Source organism: Dermacentor silvarum, chromosome 3 (genome assembly GCF_013339745.2).
Source record: "Dermacentor silvarum isolate Dsil-2018 chromosome 3, BIME_Dsil_1.4, whole genome shotgun sequence".
NCBI classification, from domain to species: domain Eukaryota; kingdom Metazoa; phylum Arthropoda; class Arachnida; order Ixodida; family Ixodidae; genus Dermacentor; species Dermacentor silvarum.
Genome location: NC_051156.1, coordinates 103901555 through 103924166, shown reverse-complemented (window position 1 = coordinate 103924166; position 22612 = coordinate 103901555). Strand labels below are relative to the sequence as shown.

The 22612-nt window shown below is 48.2% G+C and overlaps 2 protein-coding genes across 2 annotated transcripts in view; both read left to right on the top strand.

Annotated features, from left to right (window-relative positions):
- The window catches only part of LOC119444630 (endothelin-converting enzyme-like 1), a 145956-nt gene that overhangs the window by 14718 nt on the left and 108626 nt on the right, over positions 1-22612 (top strand). The gene's annotated exons all lie outside the window — the stretch shown is intronic.
- Positions 8880-21890, top strand: LOC119443947 (neprilysin). Its single transcript, XM_037708517.2, has 3 exons — positions 8880-10181; positions 18377-18568; positions 21685-21890. Exons 1-3 carry the CDS (start codon positions 9879-9881, stop codon positions 21754-21756), a joined length of 567 nt encoding a protein of 188 aa, XP_037564445.1. The 5' UTR covers positions 8880-9878; the 3' UTR covers positions 21757-21890.

The window sequence follows — 22612 nt, the reverse complement described above, 5'->3', positions numbered from 1 at the left end:
TATCAGAGGCTCTGTCAACCATCACCAACGCCGCACGCATTTTGAGCGAACGCGGGCAAAACGCCGAGGGCGTCGACAATAGTTCTGCGTGTTGTCGGTGCTGCTGCATGTCCAAGTTTATACAGCTGATAAAGCTAATATCATTACTCCGTATAGCTCTGTACAAATTTGCTCTCGCAATTGATGCTTCGCCGTTCAGGTGAAACTGCAACAATTTTTTACAGCTATTATTACCCACAAGTTACCTGCCATCTGCTATGATAATTAAATCATCTAGTAATGATACAAAACAAGCTTTCCAGTTTTGACATAAGACAATCTTACCTAATGCAGGCTGGCCATACTCTGTACCTTCTAGTAACATCCTATCCGGACGACAAGAACGTAACTACGCTTTTAGCGGTCATAATTAACTTCATTTAGGCACTTTCTTGCCTTTCTTACTCTTTCTCACCCACGACCAGCCTCATCACAAGAAACAAGAGGTCATACTTCGAAAACATCTCCAAAGAACATGCACGGTTTCGGAAATGTTTTAGATGTCTTATATTAGGCACTCGGTGAGCGCACAAAGGGATGTTTACTGAAATACACTGCTGGCCTTAGATGATAAGTGCAATAACCATATCACAGTGAAATCTGATTCGACTGACCAATGGTTCACAAGCAGCTGAAAGCTTATCTGGAGAAAAATAGTCGCTTTGCAGAAAAGCGGAACAAGCCAGCGGAAGAACAAGCTGAAGCCAAAGTATTTTTTGACGGCCTTACTAGCGGCTCTTTAATCAAAACCCAGCAAATTTTGGAATACAGTTGTATGCGAATTCAAAGAACATTTATCGAAGTCTCCATCGGGACGTGCAGTTAGTCACGTGTTTTGAAGGGGTGCAGATGTGTTAAATATCAGTTTACACTTCATACTTATAAATATACCTATACACCTCTTTATAACTATATCTGCACCGCCCGCGATGCCAACAACTTCTCGACATGGGACGCTGTGATGGAGATGTTGTGGAGACGAGCGTCATCAAAGCAGTCAAGAGAATGGATATGCTCCAGTGGGAGGCACTGACGATCATCCACTTCTACAGAAGAATAAATAAGTCAACTATGTTCATTCTCGTGGATTGCTTCAACACAATTATCAAGCAATGTAATCTCATGCACGACGCCAACTTGACATCTACATAACTTAAACATTGCATGTACGTTATTTCTTATCGACAATAATTTATTATCGCATCACGTCAACACGTTTAGCATTTACCAAGCATTTACACCAAAGAAACTTGACCTCTACCGATTACCCACAGGGCTTGATATACCGATAACTTTTTACGATAAGCATCTCCTTTTTTTTTTTTTGCTAAAACGGGTGCTTCGTGCTTAACAAATAATGCGCGATGTTTTCCACTGGTAAAAAAAGTTTACAAAGGAAATAAGACCGCGTTTTTACAGTGAAGCCGTTAAGGGTTACTATCCAGGAGATCGCGTCCGCGTGTAGAAAGCCACGTGACCTAGCGGGAGAGAAGGGGAAAAGAAGAGCGCAACCCTGTAAAAAATGCTGTGACAGGGTGCAAATGAAAAGAACGGGGAGGGGGTTTGACGTAAGTCGCGCGGTCCAAAACTCGCGTTTGTATTGGACGGGGAGAGCGTGAGGCACGCCAAGCAATGGCGGTGTATGAAAAAACTAGGTCAACGGTAGAGTAGGGTGTGAGAGGAGTTCGCGTTAGCGTTGGTTGTATATACGAAGCTTTGGTCAAGGATTCTTGTCCGGAAACGTTGTAGAAAAGCGTGAGAAAAGCGCGAGGAACGCCGTCACCCGTGAATGCCGAGCCAGTTCTTTCAGAGCCGGGCATTGTATAGCCATTTTCTAAGTGTTAAAAATACCCCATTGTGCTACTCGGAGCCGGCACCCAAGCCTCTTTCCGGCGTACGTAGCGAAGGGGTCGGTTTTTCTATTTAGTAGCCAAATTCAGCATAGCAAATCCCCAATATAGCTGAACCCCAACATAGCAAATGCCACAAGAGCGGGTGGAAGGGCTCTGACTTTTTTTTCTCCCTTTGAGATCTATTTCCGTTCAAACATTTATTACTGCTATAAAAGAAGGTTCAACCAGGGTGTCGAATCAAAAAGTCTTTAGGTTTCGTTCGGGCTCAGGTTAAGTTTTCTGCATATTTTCTGGCTTGGTTCAGGTTCAGCACCTGCAAAGATAAAACGGTTGAAATGCAGGTTCTTACTGCTTCATCTGAATTAGGGAGACTTACAATTTGCTAGTGCGTCGCGAGACTTCAATTTTTCTTACTTAATTGGGAGCATTGCAAATAATTACTTAAAACTATTTCCCCTATTTTCATGCATTGTACGATAATATACATATTTCGTATTCACGTACGTATTTGGTCTGTAGATTCAGTGGAGGGTTTTCCATTCTTGTTTCTCTCACCATCATTGTCACATGAAGCATTGACGTTGCACGCGACGCCAAGCACAATCGCAATGAACGTCAAAAATTTCAACGCTATGGATTTCCCTCATGGCTACAGTTGGATTACAACTGCTGCTCATCATACCACGTACAAGATTTAAACAGAGTAAGTTGAACAGAATATTTCTTGTACCTCTGTGCGAGATGTACAAACCACCCGCATTTTCATCGCATAAAACGCAGCCTTGGTTACACGAAACATTAACAACTTAATGATTGTCAGGATTGAGTTGAGGTTATTTGAGTATTAGCATGGAAATCGTTTCCCGACCACGGGAGGCTTTGAGCTTTTGACCAGCATTTTGCCTCTGGCATGCCCCCCCCCCCTCCCCCCAAGGGTTCACAGGGCTTTCTGCACTATTTGTCGAACCAGTTCGGAACGGTTCTTTAATAAGTTCCGGTTCGCCTTCAGCTCCAAGATGGCGGAGAATAATGGTTCCGTTCGATTATGGTTCAGCTCCGGTTCGATTCGACACCCTGGGGACAATACCTCATTCTATATCCCGTGACTTGAAGTACCCACAAGAAATTTTTATTTGTCAACTTTGCATCAACAAGATACGAGCGATTGAATTCTAAGGCTGGAACTGGTGTTGCGACAAAGGACCTTGGCTTCATCCGCACGAGGACAGGGTCCCTTGTCGAAATATTTGTTCCAGCCTGAGGCATACAGAGTTGTGGTTGTTACTTACATCAGCGATAAATACAAAATTTCACATAGACGATATTGTACTCTACATGGATGGTACGAATACTTTCTTTTCAGTGATTCCAGCTTAGCTTAGAAGCAATGGCAAATGCTTCGCTAGAGGAGCTCTCCCTGTGGCTACAAACAAATAAGCTTCAACTGAAAATTACAAAAGCAGAATGCGTATTATTTAAAGCGAGACACTTTGCCATCAGGAAGAATAATAAAACAAAATTTCTGGGCGATATCATACATGCTGCTGGCAACATAAAATGTTAAGTGTGCATTTCATGCACACTTATCTTAGAACATACATACATGTTAATTATTTGAACCTTAGGCAGCATAACATTTTTAGGTGTGCATTTCCATTATCAAGTTGTTCTTGGCTCATAGCCACTATGACGGATTGACGAAGGTCAATTATTCCACGTCATAATCACAAATAAATTTTAGGACTGCTATATAGTAAATGTTCTTGAAGGGCAAAGTTGCATGTTAAAATAGGAGGAATAATACAAGGAAGATTCACGAATCATTATTAAACATTACAAAGAAAAAGGAACAGAGATACCAGTTGAATGCGGCATTCGGTTCGACTCAATAATTCAGCAAGAGCTTCCTTGGCAGTGGAGGAAACAATCCAGTGTCTGAATCCCGGGCTACAGGCCCTAAACGAAAGAGTGGCAGGTTTTATAAAGTCCAGCTCACGTCCTCGAACAGGTGGTTTCAATGTCCTTTTTCTTGCAGGAGCATAGTGGCGATAAGATAAGAAGCGATGAATTGCCTTCTTCCTCACTTACCTTGTTCGTCCAACGTCGATCACTGCGTCCTTCATGTTCCTGTGGACTTCCAGTCTTGTTTCATCTCGGCATATTTATGCGCGTAGAATTTTACCGATTATGGAACGTAGAGTACAGCTGCTTGCGCTTCCAGATAGATGGTAAATGCCAAGAGCACAGATACGCAAGAGCTTGTGTCTCAAAAAAAAAAAAAAAAAACGCAGGTGCCCGAAGAGTTGCAGGCGTGCGTTCACCTGCTGGCCAGAACCTACCGCTTCGGCGCCCTCTCCCTCGCCCGCCAGGCGGTCAGCCGTGACACCAGCGATGGGAGCAACTACAAGTCAGTGTTGCACGTCGAGTTCAGACACGGGTGCACGTCTTCGTCACAGAAACGCATTGAGTCTGCACGTTCCGCACAATCTCGCTGTTAAAACCCTGAAAGTTTTGTTGCGGCAACGTTGGCGCACGTATTAATCATTGTGTTTCGTGGTCACTTGCATTATTTCCTTAGAAAGAAACTATGGGGCTTTTGAGGTTGCTCTTTGGAACAAGCTGCCAACTTTCATGGGAAAATAAGACGGTGAGAGCTAGTATTAATCCGCCATTGTAGGGTCCGTTTATTCTAATGGGCGCATACTTGTGTCCTGCGTAGAATTTACTTGTTCAAAATTAAAGAATTACAAGTTATAACATACAGAAACAGGTCCCGTGGTCAGTGACTGCATTGTGACCTCTTGACAGAAATGTCAGAAACATACATGATATAAGTTAAATGGCGGAACCAGAACTTAAACACTGTTATAAAAAATCCACACAATATCAAAACAAGAAAAATACGACTAGTACAGAAAAAGTTCCAACTACTGGCAGAGGAGGCCAGCACCAGGACTTCTTAATAATACAAGATTAAGTACGACACCAAACAGAAATAACAGGTTTTAAATAAAAAACGGAAATGCAAAACTCGAAATCCGAAAAAGCCTGAAACATAACAAGCAAATGCACACGCGCTGACTGATATTAAGGGGATGAATAACCTAAGCTTCCCAAATAAAGCCTAATCTGCAGGTGTAACAGATCCACCAATGTGGATCCATCAATGTCGCACCAGCCCGATCGGCATCACGCTCGCTTGTCAACGCAGGTACGAGGGCGATATGCGCGCCCTGGTGGACGCAGCGCGGGAGCAGGTGTCCGCCCTGCTGCGCAACCGTACGGGGTGGATGACGGCCACCGAGCTGTGGGCGGCGCTGCAGAGACTCGACGCATTGCGGGTGGTCTTCCTCGGAGAGCCTGAGGACAGCACGGAGCACCTGTCGCGGTACTACGGAGCTGCGCTGTCCGGCATCGGCCCGGGGCGATCGCTGGCGCGGGCGCACGGCTCGGCGACGGCAAGTGCGCTTTTGCGCGCTTCACTCGGCCGCTGAGGCAGCTACAGCAGCAGATTGACACCGTGAATAATTTGCTAACAAAGTTCGGATACACCAAGAATGTTCACGGGTGGCATTACCGTGAGGATACTGAGGCAGTCTTAACTTTACTCAGCTTTCACAGCACTAGAATTCGAAAGTCGGACCAGCACCACTTCCGCAGCGGCAGCCTGGGAATTTGGAATCCTCACGATCACGATAGTGGCGGGACCTGGATAACAATGTTTTCGTGCGTTTAGCTGTGCTTTCTTTCCCTCTAGTACACAGGAGGCGCTATCGTTACAGTGAGGCATTGAAGGATGCCTCGTGATGTATCCTTTTTTTTTTCTTTTGCTTCGCGGCGTTGCTTTAAGTCGGCTACTGCTCTGTGCAGGGCAAGCGAAACTGAAAGCACGAAAAAAAGTGGTGAGCGCTGGAGACAGTCAAATAGCGGGGACATTAAGGAAGTTCCGTGCAAATAAGAGAGCGAGATACACTATGCACGGCCTCCCGCATTTTTAACCATATATCGCGCGAGCGTCCATCACGCATCATTTTGGCGCCTTTAAGTGGCGATAATCAGCGTGACCGGCGGAAGTACTCTCAAGTGCACTAAGCACTCTCCTGTGCTATATGGTCGTTTAATGCGATGTTCCCTTCAGGACGACGCAGGACCATATTATGGCGTTGTCGCGCGATAAGGTTAAAAATGCGGGAGGCTGTACATGTGTTACGAAGCATGCAGTGACGCAAACACGACGACAGGTGTCACTGTTCTTTCGGCGACCGAACTCTCTGAATCTATCGGTTTCCATGGATTGTCACCCTGCTGCCGTGACGCCACGCCTGCGCGATTTCCGGGCACATGTGGTATCTATAAGAGAATTCACAGATGGCAATCTTTATTTGCCATTGGCCAGCTTTGTATGCACTGCGATGAAATTAACGACACGTGTATAGTCAAGAGTGACTTGTCATTCTGCACTTGTCAGAAGTGAAAGTCCCTAAAAGCTTGACTGTCTTCGGAGCCCTACAATCACCGTCCTTAGGCGTTAATGAAGACAGGTGGATAGTGGAAAACATGCCATTATTTGAGTATATTTCCGATGTATTAAAAAAGAAGAGATAAGAAAACAGGTTAAAGGGCTGTTCTTAAAAGATTTAACTTAGTAAATGCGCAGATCACATGGCGATCTAAAACTTTTTTAGGCTATAACTATACAGCCATCGGTTACGCTACGTATGCTCATTTGAACCGGTGATAAAAGTTGTTCCCACCGAGCTATACTCACACAACGGCAATGCAAATCTTGTACAGGAAAAAGAAGAGCTTTATATGGTCTAATAATGCTTTAGGCGTCGTGTTTTAACATGTAGTTCCCGTTAACAGCAGGCTTGGATTCATGAGCGATACGAATAAGGAGATCCAAAGGGCTCCCATTTTTTTTTAGCAGCAACTGTGTGAAGCAACAGACAATGAATCTAGGGAAAACACTGTGGATTTCTTTAATAGGAGAAATATAAGATACAGGCAGTCAAAGTGCACGAAAAAATAACTTGCTGCTGGTTGTGGTCGAAACAGCATTTTAAATTGTAATCCAATTCACTTTGAGTATGAACACGTCTACTGGACTTTTCATGATTGCGTTAAGAATTATTTTTTGCCTTGAACTCGTCACACCCTATCTACACTGGTTAAGTCGGGTGTTCTCACGATGCCGCGCTCTACTGATGCAGTATACGCAATTTCCCTCAAACACTCAATTGATGAAAACTGGCTGCCCAAGGCATGCATGCGTCTCAGTCGGAGGAAATGTTTCATGAAAGTCATAGGCCACGCGCACAACCACGTCGTGGGATGAGATGAAGGTTATCGGTATTCGGTGCATACATTATTGGTGTCAAGAAACTGGGCTAGTTTCAGTAGCAGCAGAGAAGCTCACCATAGCGCTGCAGGCTCACACACCAATGGTTAGCAGCAAAAAAAAAAGAAGACTCATTGTTTTTCAAAGTGAAAAAGATTTGATAGTGATAGCCAAATAAGACACGTTTCCTCTCATGTTTGCACAAACACTTCACATTGCCTTTATATCATCTACTATGCGTTCCCAACATAAGGTATGCAGAACCTGCTCTTATGTTTCAACTGAAAAGGGCTGCAAGTTAACTCTTCATCACACGACGAGTGTTGCTATGCGTGTAATCTTGCCGTTTCACTGTCACGCCTAGCATTACAGTGCCACGAGTGCGTTTATATCAAGCGGCCGTGGCAGCACTTGCTGCGTCCAGGTGCTGTAGTCTTCCGTGAATCACACAAAAGTCGCAGTCATAACGGCTTCGGTGCACGTACGGCTGGCTGCGAGCTGCATGACGTGCTCGTGCTATTCCTCAACTCCAATGAAATGTCATGCTGCATAGTTAGAGCACCTGGCTTCTCACCGAGAAGTCATTACTTGGAACCTCGGAGGGATACCAGACGTTGTAAAGCGAATAGCTTTCTTTGTTTCTTTCGTCCGTTTGCGTGGTCGGACGGGGGTAGATACGTCGGTGGTCGGTGGATGATGGTCGGACTCGGAAAGGAAAACGTTTGTTGGCTTTCTTTTGCTTTCTCTATGGCTCACCATACGGCTCTCTCACTCGATCTGTCTAACGCACTCTCGCTCTTTTGCTAGCTCGTGTGTTCGTTTGTTCGGGCTACTCGCTTGCATAGGCAATCATTGTCGATATTTTTTGCACAATTTCGTCAGACAGTGGCACTTTTTCCGGACAGAAAGACCATCCAATGCCGTAAGCTGGCCGGGCAGGTATACAGCCTTCCCTTGTCTGGCGGACGGATGTACACCCAGCGACAAAATAAGCTGGGACATGAAGTCTGAGAAAAAGCTGAATATCTTCGTAGCCTGTAGCAGTAGCAAGTGAAACTGTATACGACAATATTGTTAGCATATTCTAGTCGAAGCCCAAAATGCAAATACCAGGCTACATTGTGAGGCTGCGGATATATCTCAGACTTCATGTCCCGGCTTATTTTGTCGCCGGGTGTACATCGAGCAGAGAAGAGAATAATTTTGACTGCTTGAAAGAACGTTATTAGCAATACCTTGTCTTATCGAGGCGGGCACTTGGGCTGCTCACTAAGACAATTGCGTGCATCGCTTTTCGAAGAGTGTACTGTCAGCTGCTTTCGCAAAGACAACTGCGCAAGGGATGTAAAAGGCAAAATACACAACATCAGAAGATACTGAGCGTTGCAGCATTTGCTGTAGCTGTTTTGCTGTCGCAGAAATAAACAAAAAAAAATTAGTGCCGCGGAACAGACAGACGTGAGTGTTCTATATGTTCTCTATATACGGGATGTTTATTTTTTAGCTTTATCAAAGTTTTAAAATTCAGGTAATATAAATCATCGTGACCTTAGGATTAATATGAGTGTGTAGGGATTGGTAGTCTTAGGCGAATAGCATTTGCCACATTTACGAACGTAATGTTCATAATGTCAAAATTAATATTGCAGTTAATTATTTAAAATGTCTAACCTGTTTGTGCAGCGGGAAGTTCTTGCGAGAGATACGTGCCTAATTCATTTGCCTGTTCAGGCTTAATGACACCAAAATTGAGGGGGGAGAATAGCACTCATCATATCGATCTCGCAGGTCCCGCCTTTCACCACGCTGGCATCGCTGATGCCATTCAATTGCCGATGTTAGCTGATACGAGGTTAACCGATCTTAGTTGCACCATTACGGCTTCACATGGAGTTTCATTGATCCTGATTGTTAACGGCAGGAGCGGTCTAATTGCTTCCCACTGAAGTCATTTGGCTAGCCAGTTCACTCCACTTAGTCTAAATTTTCGTAATTGGGGATAAGATTCATTTTTATGAAATGCTTCTAACCTATAGTTGCTCCTGTTGAGGATATAGTTGGATGCGATCAATTTTTTTTAGGCTGAATACCGCATGTATTTTTAACTACATGTTAATTTTTGTTTTTGGCAGTGTAACGAGCGTCTGGCCACCTTCTCATAGATCTCATATTTCTTTATGTGCCTCAAAGGTGGCAGAGACAGGGGAAACACTTTCCTAACGTTTCGAACACCTACTTGAAGGAACCTTGTCATGCACTATTCTGTGGCGCTGCTCCTCAGCAATCCTTACTTTGTCACATTTCATCCCTAGAGGAAGGAACGTTATTTCACTACTTTAGAGCATGGCCAAAGGTCATTTGTCTCGGACTTATTGGGAACGCTATCGGGGGGCTTCACATAGCAGAGCGAAGTTTCGGACAGCGCGACCACCTTTTCGTCGAGGTCCGCTGCGAAGGCCACCCTTCTCGAGGAGTACGTCCTCCAGCAGAGGGCCACCAACGAGCTCTACTGGAACAACCCGGAGCGAGCTGAGGACAACCTCGAGACGAGGTGGCCTTCGCTGCGCGTCAAGCCACGGGCCGACTACTTCGAGACGCGGAACACGCTGCTCATCTCGCCCAGCCTGGTCTCGTTCCTGTCGGCGATGATGGTCGGCCTCGATCCCCTCGTCGTGCCCGTGCTCGGCGCCGACGTGGTCCGAGCCCTGCTGAACGCCGTGGTCAGCAGTCAGCGGTTGGGGGATGCCGGAGCCACTGGCCCGAAGGCCACTGCAGAGCTCACTCACCACATGACTCGAAGCAGAGAGGACGCGACGCGCTGCCTGGCTGAGCAGTATGCCAACCTGACGGGTGACCGCAAGGCGTGGCCCCGTTTGCGCGACGAGCTCTTCTTCGACTCGGCTGTCGTGGAGCCCCTGTTCGATCTCTACAGGGTGTACCTGGCGAAGGTGATCTCACTTGCTCTAAAATATTTTAGCATTGTTCGCAAGATATCTAGCGTGTCACCAAAGCCTATGTTGCAGGAGGTGACCATGGCACAATTGCGTTAACAACGCGGACACCGACTGCGTAGAAACAATAGCAGCTGAAAAGAAATCACAGTAGGCTGCAAGGCGATAGCTTCTTTCACAGTCATCCCAGTTGTCAAGAAATCATCACCCATCATGACGCAATAAAGTTGATAGGTGAATTAGAGACATTAACAGCACGACCACGTACTTGAGCAAGGTTTAGGAGTTCTGCATGCACGTTTTGACGATTTAATGTTCTTGTTTAGCCGGCAGCTATACATTCGTAATGTCTGCTTTTCAGTTGCGCAGCATACCATATCTGGGCAAGAGTTAATGTCCCACAGCAACGCACAAGTTATTATGCAGGTTTTGTATGAGCTCCAAGACAATTTCCACCACCTAGAGGTTATTTAATGTGCGCTAAACGTAAGTTCTTTTTCTTTTTTATGCATTCTCTCTCCAACCGAATGTCAATTGCTGTATCGGCGGGCAATCAAACTCGTGAGCTCAGGCTTAACAGCAGAACAGAAGCCACTGAGCCTGAGTACAGTTATGGCACTCACGGAAAATGTGATAAACAGTGGCAAACAAGGGAATCTGCAGCTTCGAGCAAGCGTTTCGAAAAAGGCACTTGTCACTTGCCAGACGTTAAAAAGACGTGTTCTTTAGCCGATCGAAGGACAGCGCTTTACTTTGTGAATTGAGTGTTGTGTTCCTGAAAGCAAATTGTTAGAAACAAAAGTTTGGCTTTTTAGATTATGCTTATAGCTGATGTGTGCAAGCGAGTAAAACTATCTAGTCAATTTTATTAAAGATTGATGCCTTTGAGCTCCAAATACACAAAACGCACAGAGTTCCACGGAGCGTTCTGATTTATGAGCAGCCAAGGTGGGGTTATTATACAGAAGGTAGAGATAAGCGAAAGATGAAGAAATGCCTAAGAAAGGTGATATTGACACGTACACATGTTTATCTTTCACTGGTACATTGGCTGACAAATGTTAAACGTTATCGCTCGGCGCAGGACGCGCCTGCATTGGAAGCTTCTCGGACGTTATCGATGCTTCTATCCGTCGTCTGTGGTCACCGACGCCCATGTAATCTGATTGTATGAGCGACGCGAATTGTCTAGAACTTTCTGGAAGACACGCGGGCATCAGGGACTAATCTGGAACCTTCGATGACTCAGGTATAAAAGCCGACGCGTTTACCGCTGATCAGATTTTCGACGATCGCCGACTGTGTTCGCCGCTATCGTTGTGCTTTGAGTGTACCTTGCTTTTGTGGGCACAGGTTCGCCCAATAAACAACCAGTTTCGTCGTACACAGTTTTACGACTGTTTTCTTCAGCGTCACTACTACGTGACATCTGGTGGAGGTGCTAGTGCGTTCATGCAGCGAACGCCCCCGCAAAGCCGCGATCCAAGCCCGAAACCGGAGGACAACGCCAACGTCACCAAGGACCAGCGAGCTAGCCGTAGGCAGCAAGGACTTCTGCCGGAGTACGGACTTCTTCCCGAGAAGACCACAGCGATCAAGGCCAAGTCAACGACCCCAATGGCAGCCCCAGCGTCCCCCATCCTGCTGCAACAACCTCGGGAGCCCCCGACCTTCCGTGGATCATCGGCTGAAGACCCTGAAACCTGGCTGGAGACATACGAGCGGATCGCGACGTTCAACAAATGGAGCGACGACGACAAGCTACGCCATGTCTATTTTTCGTTGGATGACGCTGCTCGGACCTGGTTTGAGAACAGAGAGACCACCCTGGTTACGTGGGACCTTTTTCGTGAAAACTTCGTGAGGACCTTCACGAGTGTCGTACGAAAGGAGAGGGCAGAGGTTCTCTTAGAAACCAGGGTGCAATTGCCGAACGAGAACATCGCGATCTTCACGGAGGAGATGTCTCGTCTCTTCCGCCACGCCGACCCCGACATGTCTGAAGAAAAGAAAGTTCGGTTCTTGATGCGGGGTGTCAAAGAGCAACTATTCACCGGATTGATGCGCAACCCGCCCAAGACTGTCGCCGAATTTCTTTCCGAGGCCACAACGATCGAGAAGACGCTTGAAATGCGCGCCAGGCAATACAACCGCCGTGCCCTGACCAACTACGCCGATGCTCAAGCTCTAGGCGCCGACGACCTGCGCGAGACCATCAGAGCAGTCGTTCGCGAGGAGCTGCAGAAGCTCTTACCCAGGTCGCAGCCTCAAGTGGCATCTATCGCCGCCGTCGTCAAAGAAGAAGTTCAGCGCTCACTTGGAGTTCCTGATGTGCAGCCGCAATCGCCGCAACCCCAGCCGGAAGCGCTGACTTACGCCGCCGTTGCCCGTCGTCAAGGCCCTCCTTCACGCTCGCACCAGGGCCAAGTAACGCCGCAGTTCCGTCGCCCACCGCCGCCGCCGCAGCCAGCACGCCCGCCCGTCACCCAGCGCAGCTACCCGAGAAAGACGGACATTTGGCGCGCCCCCGACCACCGCCCGCTCTGCTATCACTGCGGGGAAGCTGGTCATGTCTACCGCCGATGCCCATACCGCGAGATGGGCCTACGAGGGTTCGCCGTCAACGCGCCGCGTCCACAGCTTGGCGAGCGGCCACGTGACATCGCCGACTACCTCGCCGGAGCCCAGTGGCAACCACGACGACCCTCACGCTCGCCGTCACCAGGACGTTACCTGTCGCCGCAGCGCCGACCATACACTGGCCCAGCCCGGGGCCGGTCCGTGAGCCCCTATCCGGGAAACTAAAGGCAGCAACCGATGGAGGTGCGGTTGCTGTACGACGCAATGCCGAAGATCCTCCGACGCCGCCGACGACGACGATTCGCGATTCATCACGACGAGATATCAGCACGCCGCCTAGCAACAGCCTTGACAACACTTCGCCGCCGAAAGAAGACCTTCCGACGCGACGTAGCAGCAGCAGAGCAAGCCGACGCAGCCGTGATCCGACGCCACGAATTAACCGCAACGCCAGACGCCGGTCTACCGATCTAGACGTGCTCATCGATGGCCATAACGTCACCGCTCTCGTCGACACTGGAGCCGACTATTCCGTCTTCAGTGGCCCGTTCGCCGCCAAGTTGAAGAAGGTGAAAACAGCCTGGCAAGGACCCGATATCCGGACAGCGGGAGGCCACCTAATAACGCCGACTGGAATCTGCACAGCGCGAGTCACGGTAAACAACCGCACTTACCCGGCGAGCTTCGTAATCCTGCAGCACTGCTCCAGGGATGTCATCCTAGGCATGGACTTTCTAAATCAACACGGTGCAGTCATCGACTTAAGGTCCAAGTCGATAACGCTTTCAACGCACAACGCGATACCACCGCATACAAGCATAAGTTACCATGCCTTGAATGTGCTTGAAGAACAAGTCACCGTTCCGCCTCGCTCCAGCGTAATGATTTCCGTCGGCACCGAAGTGCCTGCAGACATGGAGGGCGTCATTGAGGGCGATCATCACTTACTGCTCGACCGTGAAATTTGCGTCGCTAGAGGCATAGCTGAGCTACGTGCAGGGAAAGCAACGGTGATGCTCACGAACTTCAGCCCCGAATACAAGCACATTAACAAAGGCACCACGGTCGCCTACATCGACGAAATAGTACAAGCCAGCAGTGCTTTCGCCTTCACGGATTCCAGTGCACCCGCAACGACGACTATAATACCTGAACCAACTTTCGACGTCAATCAGAACCTTCCCAGGCATAAGAAAGAACGACTAAAAGCTCTGCTCCTGCAATACAAGGATTGCTTCTCGTCGTCGTCAAAAGTTCGACAAACCCCTGTCGCCAAGCACCGCATCATAACCGACGAAAATGCCCGCCCATTGCGTCAGAGCCCGTACCGAGTTTCGGCGCGCGAACGCGAGGCCATAAGGCGACAAGTTGACGAAATGCTACGCGACGACATCATCCAGCCGTCCAAGAGTCCGTGGGCGTCCCCCGTGGTGTTAGTGAAGAAGAAGGATGGAACCCTACGTTTCTGCGTCGATTATCGTCGCCTCAACAAGGTCACGAAGAAGGACGTATACCCCCTCCCACGGATTGACGACGCCTTGGATCGACTGTACAATGCAAAGTATTTTTCGTCGATGGACCTCAAAACCGGCTACTGGCAAATCGAAGTCGACGAGAGGGATCGGGAGAAGACGGCCTTTATAACACCAGACGGACTGTTTGAGTTCAAGGTCATGCCGTTTGGTCTTTGCTCGGCACCTGCGACTTTCCAACGCGTCATGGATACAGTACTGGCAGGCTTGAAGTGGCAGACTTGCCTCGTCTATTTGGACGACGTCGTTGTGTTTGCCTCAAGCTTCGAAGAACACCTGCGGCGCCTTGAAACAGTTCTTCAAGCAATCAAAACCTCCGGACTCACGTTAAAGCCAGAAAAGTGCCGCTTCGCGTATGAGGAGCTCTTGTTTTTAGGCCACGTCATCAACAAGTCCGGAGTGGTGCGCCGACCCTCAGAAAACTGTGGCCATTTCCAACTTTCCTCTGCCCGCTGACAAGAAGGCAGTGCGTAGATTTCTTGGACTGTGCGCCTATTACAGGCGCTTCGTCAAGGATTTTTCACGGATCGCAGAGCCACTGACGTATCTCACGAAGGCCGACGTCGAGTTCAAGTGGGAGACGCCGCAACTCGAAGCATTTGAAGAACTGAAGCGACGCCTGCAATCGCCGCCAGTACTTGCGCATTTCGACGAAAACGCCGATACCGAAGTCCACACCGACGCAAGCAGCGTAGGACTCGGCGCCGTGCTTGTGCAGAGGACTGATGGACTAGAAAGGGTTGTAAGTTACGCTAGCCGGTCGCTATCGAAGGCGGAAGCAAATTATTCCACAACAGAAAAGGAGTGCCTCGCCATCATCTGGGCTACATCAAAGTTTCGTCCCTACCTCTATGGCAGGCCCTTTAAAGTTGTGAGCGACCACCACGCCTTGTGTTGGCTAGCTAACTTGAAGGATCCTTCAGGTCGCCTCGCACGATGGAGTCTGAGACTTCAAGAATTCGACATCACCGTCGTTTACAAGTCCGGGCGAAAGCACTCTGACGCCGACTGCTTGTCTCGCGCCCCCGTCGAACCGCCGCCACAGGACGACCAGGATGACGACACTTTCTTGGGACCAATCAGTGCCGACGAATTCGCCGAACAACAGCGAGCCGACCCGGAACTAAGGAGCCTTGTAGACTACCTGGAAGGCAAGACCGTCATTGTGCCGAAGGTGTTCAGGCGAGGATTGGCGTCGTTTTTCTTGCAAAACGACATTCTCCTAAAGAAGAACTTCTCGCCTCTCCGAGCCAACTACCTCCTCGTGGTACCCTCAGCATTGCGTCCAGAGGTTCTGCAAGCTCTCCATGACGACCCAACGGCTGGACATCTCGGTTTTTCACGCACTCTCGCGAGGATACAAGAAAAATACTACTGGCCTCGCCTCTCTGCCGACGTCGCCCATTACGTAAGGACATGCCGAGACTGTCAGCGACGCAAAACACCGCCGACAAGGCCAGCCGGACTTCTACAGCCAATCGAGCCACCTCGCCGACCGTTCCAGCAGATCGGGATGGACTTACTGGGGCCTTTTCCGACGTCGACGTCCGGAAATAAATGGATCGTCGTCGCTACGGACTACCTCACCCGCTACGCCGAAACAAAAGCCTTGCCCAAAGGCAGTGCCGCCGAGGTAGCCCGATTCTTCGTTGAGAACATCCTCCTGCGTCACGGTGCCCCAGAAGTCCTCATCACCGACAGAGGCACGGCCTTTACGGCAGAACTAACTCAAGCCATCCTGCGGTACAGCCAGACAAGCCATCGCCGCACCACCGCCTACCACCCGCAGACGAATGGCCTCACCGAGCGCCTAAATAAGACCATCGCCGACATGCTGGCAATGTACGTCGACGTCGAACACAAGACGTGGGATGCCATCCTTCCGTACGTGACCTTCGCATACAACACGGCCGTGCAAGAAACGACGCACATGGCGCCGTTCAACCTGGTCTACGGAAGGAACCCGGCAACGACGCTTGACGCCATGCTACCAGACGTCGCTGACGAAGAAAATCTCGACGTTGCCACTTATTTGCAGCGTGCCGAAGAAGGTCGACAGCTCGCCCGACTGCGCATCAAGAACCAGCAGAGGACCGACAGCCGACACTACAACCTTCGACGACGCTACGTCGAGTACCAGCCCGGTGACCGTGTTTGGGTCTGGACTCCGATACGCCGACGAGGACTTAGCGAGAAGCTGTTACGTCGCTATTTCGGACCATATAAGATCACCCGACGTATTGGCGCACTGGACTATGAGGTCGTGCCAGACGGCATTTCGCAATCACAGCGGCGCCGGGCACGACCTGAAGTCATCCACGTGGTGCGTCTTAAGCCTTTCTACGCCCGCTGACAAACTTAGGTACTTTGTTATTTTGTTATTGTTTTTTGTTATTTTGTTTATTACGCATGGTTTTGTTTTCGCTTTTGTGTTTGTTTGTAGCATCGGGACGATGCTTTTTAAGGGGAGGGTATTGACACGTACACATGTTTATCTTTCACTGGTACATTGGCTGACAAATGTTAAACGTTATCGCTCGGCGCAGGACGCGCCTGCATTGGAAGCTTCTCGGACGTTATCGATGCTTCTATCCGTCGTCTGTGGTCACCGACGCCCATGTAATCTGATTGTATGAGCGACGCGAATTGTCTAGAACTTTCTGGAAGACACGCGGGCATCAGGGACTAATCTGGAACCTTCGATGACTCAGGTATAAAAGCCGACGCGTTTACCGCTGATCAGATTTTCGACGATCGCCGACTGTGTTCGCCGCTATCGTTGTGCTTTGAGTGTACCTTGCTTTTGTGGGCACAGGTTCGCCCAATAAACAACCAGTTTCGTCGTACACAGTTTTACGACTGTTTTCTTCAGCGTCACTACTACGTGACAATATACATGTGACAGAGCGCAATACATTTAAGTCAAAAGAACTTCCAGTTTTCGCAAAGTTATAACTGTCGCCAACCTTCCACAAAGGGGCTGAACCGATCTACACGTTCGTTCGTGTACATTCAGCTCGTATATGGAAGTGGTCAGATTCTTAGAAGGTGGTTTCAAATTTATTTATTGAAGAGCACAGCCGTAGCATCTTGCAGAAAGTGCTTTTGAGTACGTTCTTGAAAGGTACCACGGTCAATTTCGCAAAAATGATTATTCTTTGCAATAAATAGCGATAACTATTAAGTGGTCGGGAGCGCCTTAATGCGAACAAGAAAGCGAGTGCGCACTAATGACTGCTCTGTTTCCAAACTACAGCGCTGTTAGGAAGCTAAGATGACGGCAATTTATAATCGATGTACAAAACCGCACAATGCTAAAGAAATCAACGGTCTAAACATAGCTCGCTCTGCTATATTTTTGTGCTACGCTTGGGTGACACGAGTTCGTTGGAACTACAGAGGCGTACTTGTGCAGGCGGGTGTTTGTAAAGTACAGTCAACCTCGGAAGTTTACTGACTGTGGTTCTCAGGAAACGTTAAAATTCCAAGGAGTTTGGGACCGTAGCTTTCAAAATCTTACAGGCTGGAAATCAGGACAGTATGCAGTGTTCCGAGGCTGCGGCGATATCTCTTCCCAGATCCCACGGTTCGGAACCGCTTGGTGTTGACTGTGCATATTTTAGAGCAGCACTGTGTTCGTGCACTCTGGTTTTGGACAGTTCGGGCAACCTCGTCACGGCAGTGTATTCCTATATTCCCTATATATTCCTATATTCCCTGCGCTGTACTCCTATAAATGTCCACACTGTGATCAATGTGCAACGCTTTACCACATGGTATGGGCTTGCGCAAACACACCACAGCTCACACCCATAACACACCCCACCACATGGCAATGGGAGGCAGCGCTGTCCAGCTCCGACTCGACGGACCAGCTCAACCTGGTCAATCGAGCTAGAAGGGCAGCTAAGGCCGCTGGACTCCTGGACTGAGGGGACCACCCACTGCAGAGCGGAGGAGCTACTTACGCTCGCGTGCTCTTTGAATTAAAGTTTATTCTCTCTCTCTCTAACGGCAGTGTCGTGCAGGATATTTCCACATTGACACTAAAACACGGTTCAAATCTCTCTCTCACTCCAGTACCCTGAGCTGCGTGATGGCCCGAACATTCCGGAGCTGCCGGGCAAGAACTCGTTCGAACTGTTCTTCGTCAACTATGCTGTGGCCCACTGCGAGCATGCACCGCGATCGGTGGACGTTGCAGCTTCGACCGATGGAGAGAGGGCGCTGTCGCCGGCCGCGCGACTCAACGTGGCTCTCATGAACTCCAGGGTAAGTGAACGACATTTCCGGACAGTCGCTGAACTAGGATGCGTCCTGCTTCAGCCTTGCAGGAATTACGCATCCGAAAAGTAGTCTATCTAGCATCGCTTGGTCGCGTCGTATTACGATTATGCCTGGGCGTGGTAAAGTAGTAACTAAGCAACCAAGTTACGCTTCCAAAACCCATAATGCGAAGCAGTGACGCAAAGGATGGCGCAGTATTATGGGCAGTAAGTCTGGCATTGTTTCGTACGGTATTCCTTGGAGAAAACATTCGCAGATTCGCGAGCAATCTGCTTTTGAGAAGAAAAAGTTAGTTATGCTTCTAGTCCGAGTTAACTTCATTTCTATATGTGGAGCTCTTCGGTGATGGAGAGGCGGAGAGGCACCAGTCATTCTGCCTCCTCTTGCCTATTCTGTCTCTCTTTCGCGTCGGCGGCGTTTTATATATATGCTCTGGAGTGTTTCGTCAGTCAGTCAATTTTAACCAGCGTTGAAGAGAACAGGCACAGAGGCGTAGTATTCTTTGCTGTAGCTGCGGCGGAGTGCTTGAGGTAGTATCTACGACGGACAAAATGTGGGTCAGGTGTGCAAATCGTCTCAGAGCACGGGCGACCTTATAACGTTCTGACAATGCACTCTGAGATTCGAGCGGCAGACACCAGCTTGATCGAAAGGCATCAAAGGGACTTAGGGAGCGAGGCAATAGCAGCTATTGCTGTAAATTTGAGCACTTCGGTTGCGATGATTCTGCTTGCTCTGAGGCGCACACAAACGCTCGTGCATCGTTTCGCTACCCACATTGTCCTGTCTGCCTTTTTGACGCACAACTTGCATTAGGCAGACCGTAACCGTAGTATATGTGTCGCTTATCGTAACACGACCACCACCGCCACGAATGCTGGTTATGACTGCCTCAAGCATCACGCCAGCGAGGCAGACGCCTGTTAGTGATTGACGTCTGGCGACTCACCTCTAATATATAACAAAACGCTCCCAAATACAGACGCCAAGGTGAAGTCGATTGACTTGATCTATGGCTGCCCGCGCCCTCAACCTTGCGCTGTTTTCCGGGCCTTGAGCAGCATTCCCTGAATGGCAGTGAAACATAGAAATTATACGCGGCAGATATGTGGAGATAACATCTGCGTTACAATAATAGACATTTGCGAACAAATATGTCTTGCTGTAGCGTGCAGCCTTGTCTTTATGTGTTCTCCATTGGTGCGGTCGAGTCCCATTGAGTCCGTTTCTTGACATATTGACACATGGTGCAGTGCGAAGGCAGTGACGCCGGTGCCATTCTTCCATCTTCTGCAAGACACCATCTCCATTCTTCGAAGCAGGCGCTGGTTCAGAACTCCTCTTCCTCGTGTTTAATTTCCGCCGCGACCTCTGCACAGTTCTGCTTCTTTTTTGGATGCGTCAGCATTCTAAAGAAATTGAAAGTGTAGGATATCGTGCGCTCTTTCAACAATTAATATTATCTTCTTGTATATAAGCCACTTCTCTCGTTCCTCTATGTTCGCGTGGTTCCCAAAGCCATCAATTTTGCTGATTTACTCCTCATGAACTGTTAGTACAAAGCTCCGTTTGTGACCTTCGAGATCACCAGAATTGGTGCCAAAACGTTCGCTGTCTTATTGATATGACGCGTTCACTCTGTCAGACTGCGTGTTCAAAAATGTGCACCTCGGATGGCTTTATGTGCATGTGCGTGACTTCATGTGGAACTACCTCGAGTAACGGCTTTGCAGGCGATGTGGACACACCGCATTGGTTGAGCTGCGCCTCATTGCGCTGACACGGGAATTGCGTGTTGTGCACGGTTTCGGGTCATCTGTATAGATGGCAGACAGATATTTGAAGCGCATAATGGGACCTAAATTTTTCTTCCCCCACGGGGACATACTGAGATACACAAATATACGCGGAACTACTTGCAGTATGCCGGGGATGTCTTGTGAAGGAAAAAAATGTGATGCAGGTGTAACCTTCTCCACGTCACAACCACGCATTCATAAAACTTCCTAATGTAAATAAGCTGGTTTCCCTTTTGATTTTTACGCTTAATCTATCCTGATTTAACAGAGTACTCTTAGGCATGTATAGAATAGCATTGGAAAGATTGTTTCCTTTCGTGTGACCCCCTTCTCAACGAGCATTTTTTAGACTAGTACGATAGCTTGAGAGCCTGTGCAGATATTAGCCGAGATATTTACGTATGCTTCCTTTATACTTTATTTGTGCAATGCCTGCATGCCTGGTGGTATTTGTATTGCATCAAACTTATTTTTGAAATCTCAAGGGAATGTCGTGTGGTGTTCCACAGGTTGATGACATAAATGTGATGAATTGAACATTGTTTACTAAAGCCAGCCAAACCTCTGGGTTGACTGAAGTTAACCTGTTGTTCAGATTGTGTTTGAAATCGCTTTAGTGATAATTCTGTGCAATACCTAAGGCGCGCGTGATTAAAATTCCAGCGTAACTTACGGCGGCATCGAACAAGCGTTGTTCAGAGGGCTCTGTATATCGATTTCGTGCATCATTTGTGCGAAGTTAACAAAAACAAAGGCGAGTGGAAAGCGGTTGACATCGGAGAACGAGAACGTGAGGTTTGTTGTTTACGCTGCACTAACCTTGGGATTGGCCCAAATATTTGCTTGAGTAAAGCCGCACTTCCGCTTCCGGTGCTCGGCGCACGCAGTTTGAACGAGCCCATCTGGGCGTAATTTCCGCCTTTGTGAGCTAATCGTCCAATAGTACTGCTCCGTATGTTACTCTACGCTAACTTGGTGCGTATTTTTCTTTTGAAGCTTCGCTTTGATGGCCACTAGAAGGCATCAATTTTACTTATTTTGACGAAAGTGGTCAGAAAGTGGCAGCGAGATGCACTGGTGCCACGAACTCTAAATTGATCTCAAGTCTCGACAGAGGACATCGTCTTCAAAATGACGGCGCCTTTGCACGTGTTTCTATTTTCTATCCACTTCAGACCCTGGTTGCTCATGCCCAGGATTTCTGTCTCTGTAAACGCGACAGGTGAAATCGTTTCAATGTTAAACTTTTATTATCCATATTGATGAACATGCATTGCATTTTGGGTGTCCTCCTTCTTACAGGCTTTTGCGGCCGTCTTCCACTGCAAGGAAGACGATTTAATGAACCCACGCAGCAGATGCGAAGTCTGGTAAAAAAGAAGTGATGCAGGCGGCCTGGAAAACGAGGCTTGCACAGACAACCTCACGGCGACGTCACCCTGCAGCAGGGCTCTCTCCCGGCTACTCATGCGCAAGCGGCACCTTTTTTCTCTTTTATTTTCATTTTTCTTTCTTCTACCACACAATAAAAAATGTGTGTTGTGTACATTCTCGCCTTCACGTCATTCTCTCGTAAAAGCTGATACGCTCCCCCATTGATATTATCCAGGACACGCTTGGCTGGCAGCCCATTGCCATAGAGCGAATTCGTCGTCTCGGTAAACCAGTGCATAACAAAACGACACCAGTAATATTTAGGCTTCTGGATTCTAGACAGAAATCTATAATATTAAGAAAGGGGTGCAAGCTAAAGAAACACACGTTTGTCTATTGGGGAAGACTTCTGTAAAAGAACTCGAGAAATAAGGAAAATGCTGTGGAATAGCGCCAAGGAAAATCGAGAAAACCATGAAAGGGTTTCTTTGTCATTAGACAAGCTTTACATTAATGACCAAGTTTTCGCTTTGGACGAGGACAAGGAGGAGAGAGTTTTCCTTCGAAAAAACGCAGGAGCAAAGCGTCCAATCACGCGAAGCCAAGCGCAGTCAAAGAGCTAACGTTATTAAATGTAAACGCGAGAAGCATTTTAAATAGGACTGACGCGCTTGAAAATATGCTGCTTGAACATGATCCTGACATAGTAGCGATAACTGAAACGTGGTTTTCCTCGGCTATCTTAAATCACGAATTGTGCCTCCCGATTACTCCGCAATTCGAAAAGACAGACAGACTCGTGGTGGTGGCGTGGCACTGCTGATAAAGAAATCCCTCCCATACGACCGTTGCCAAA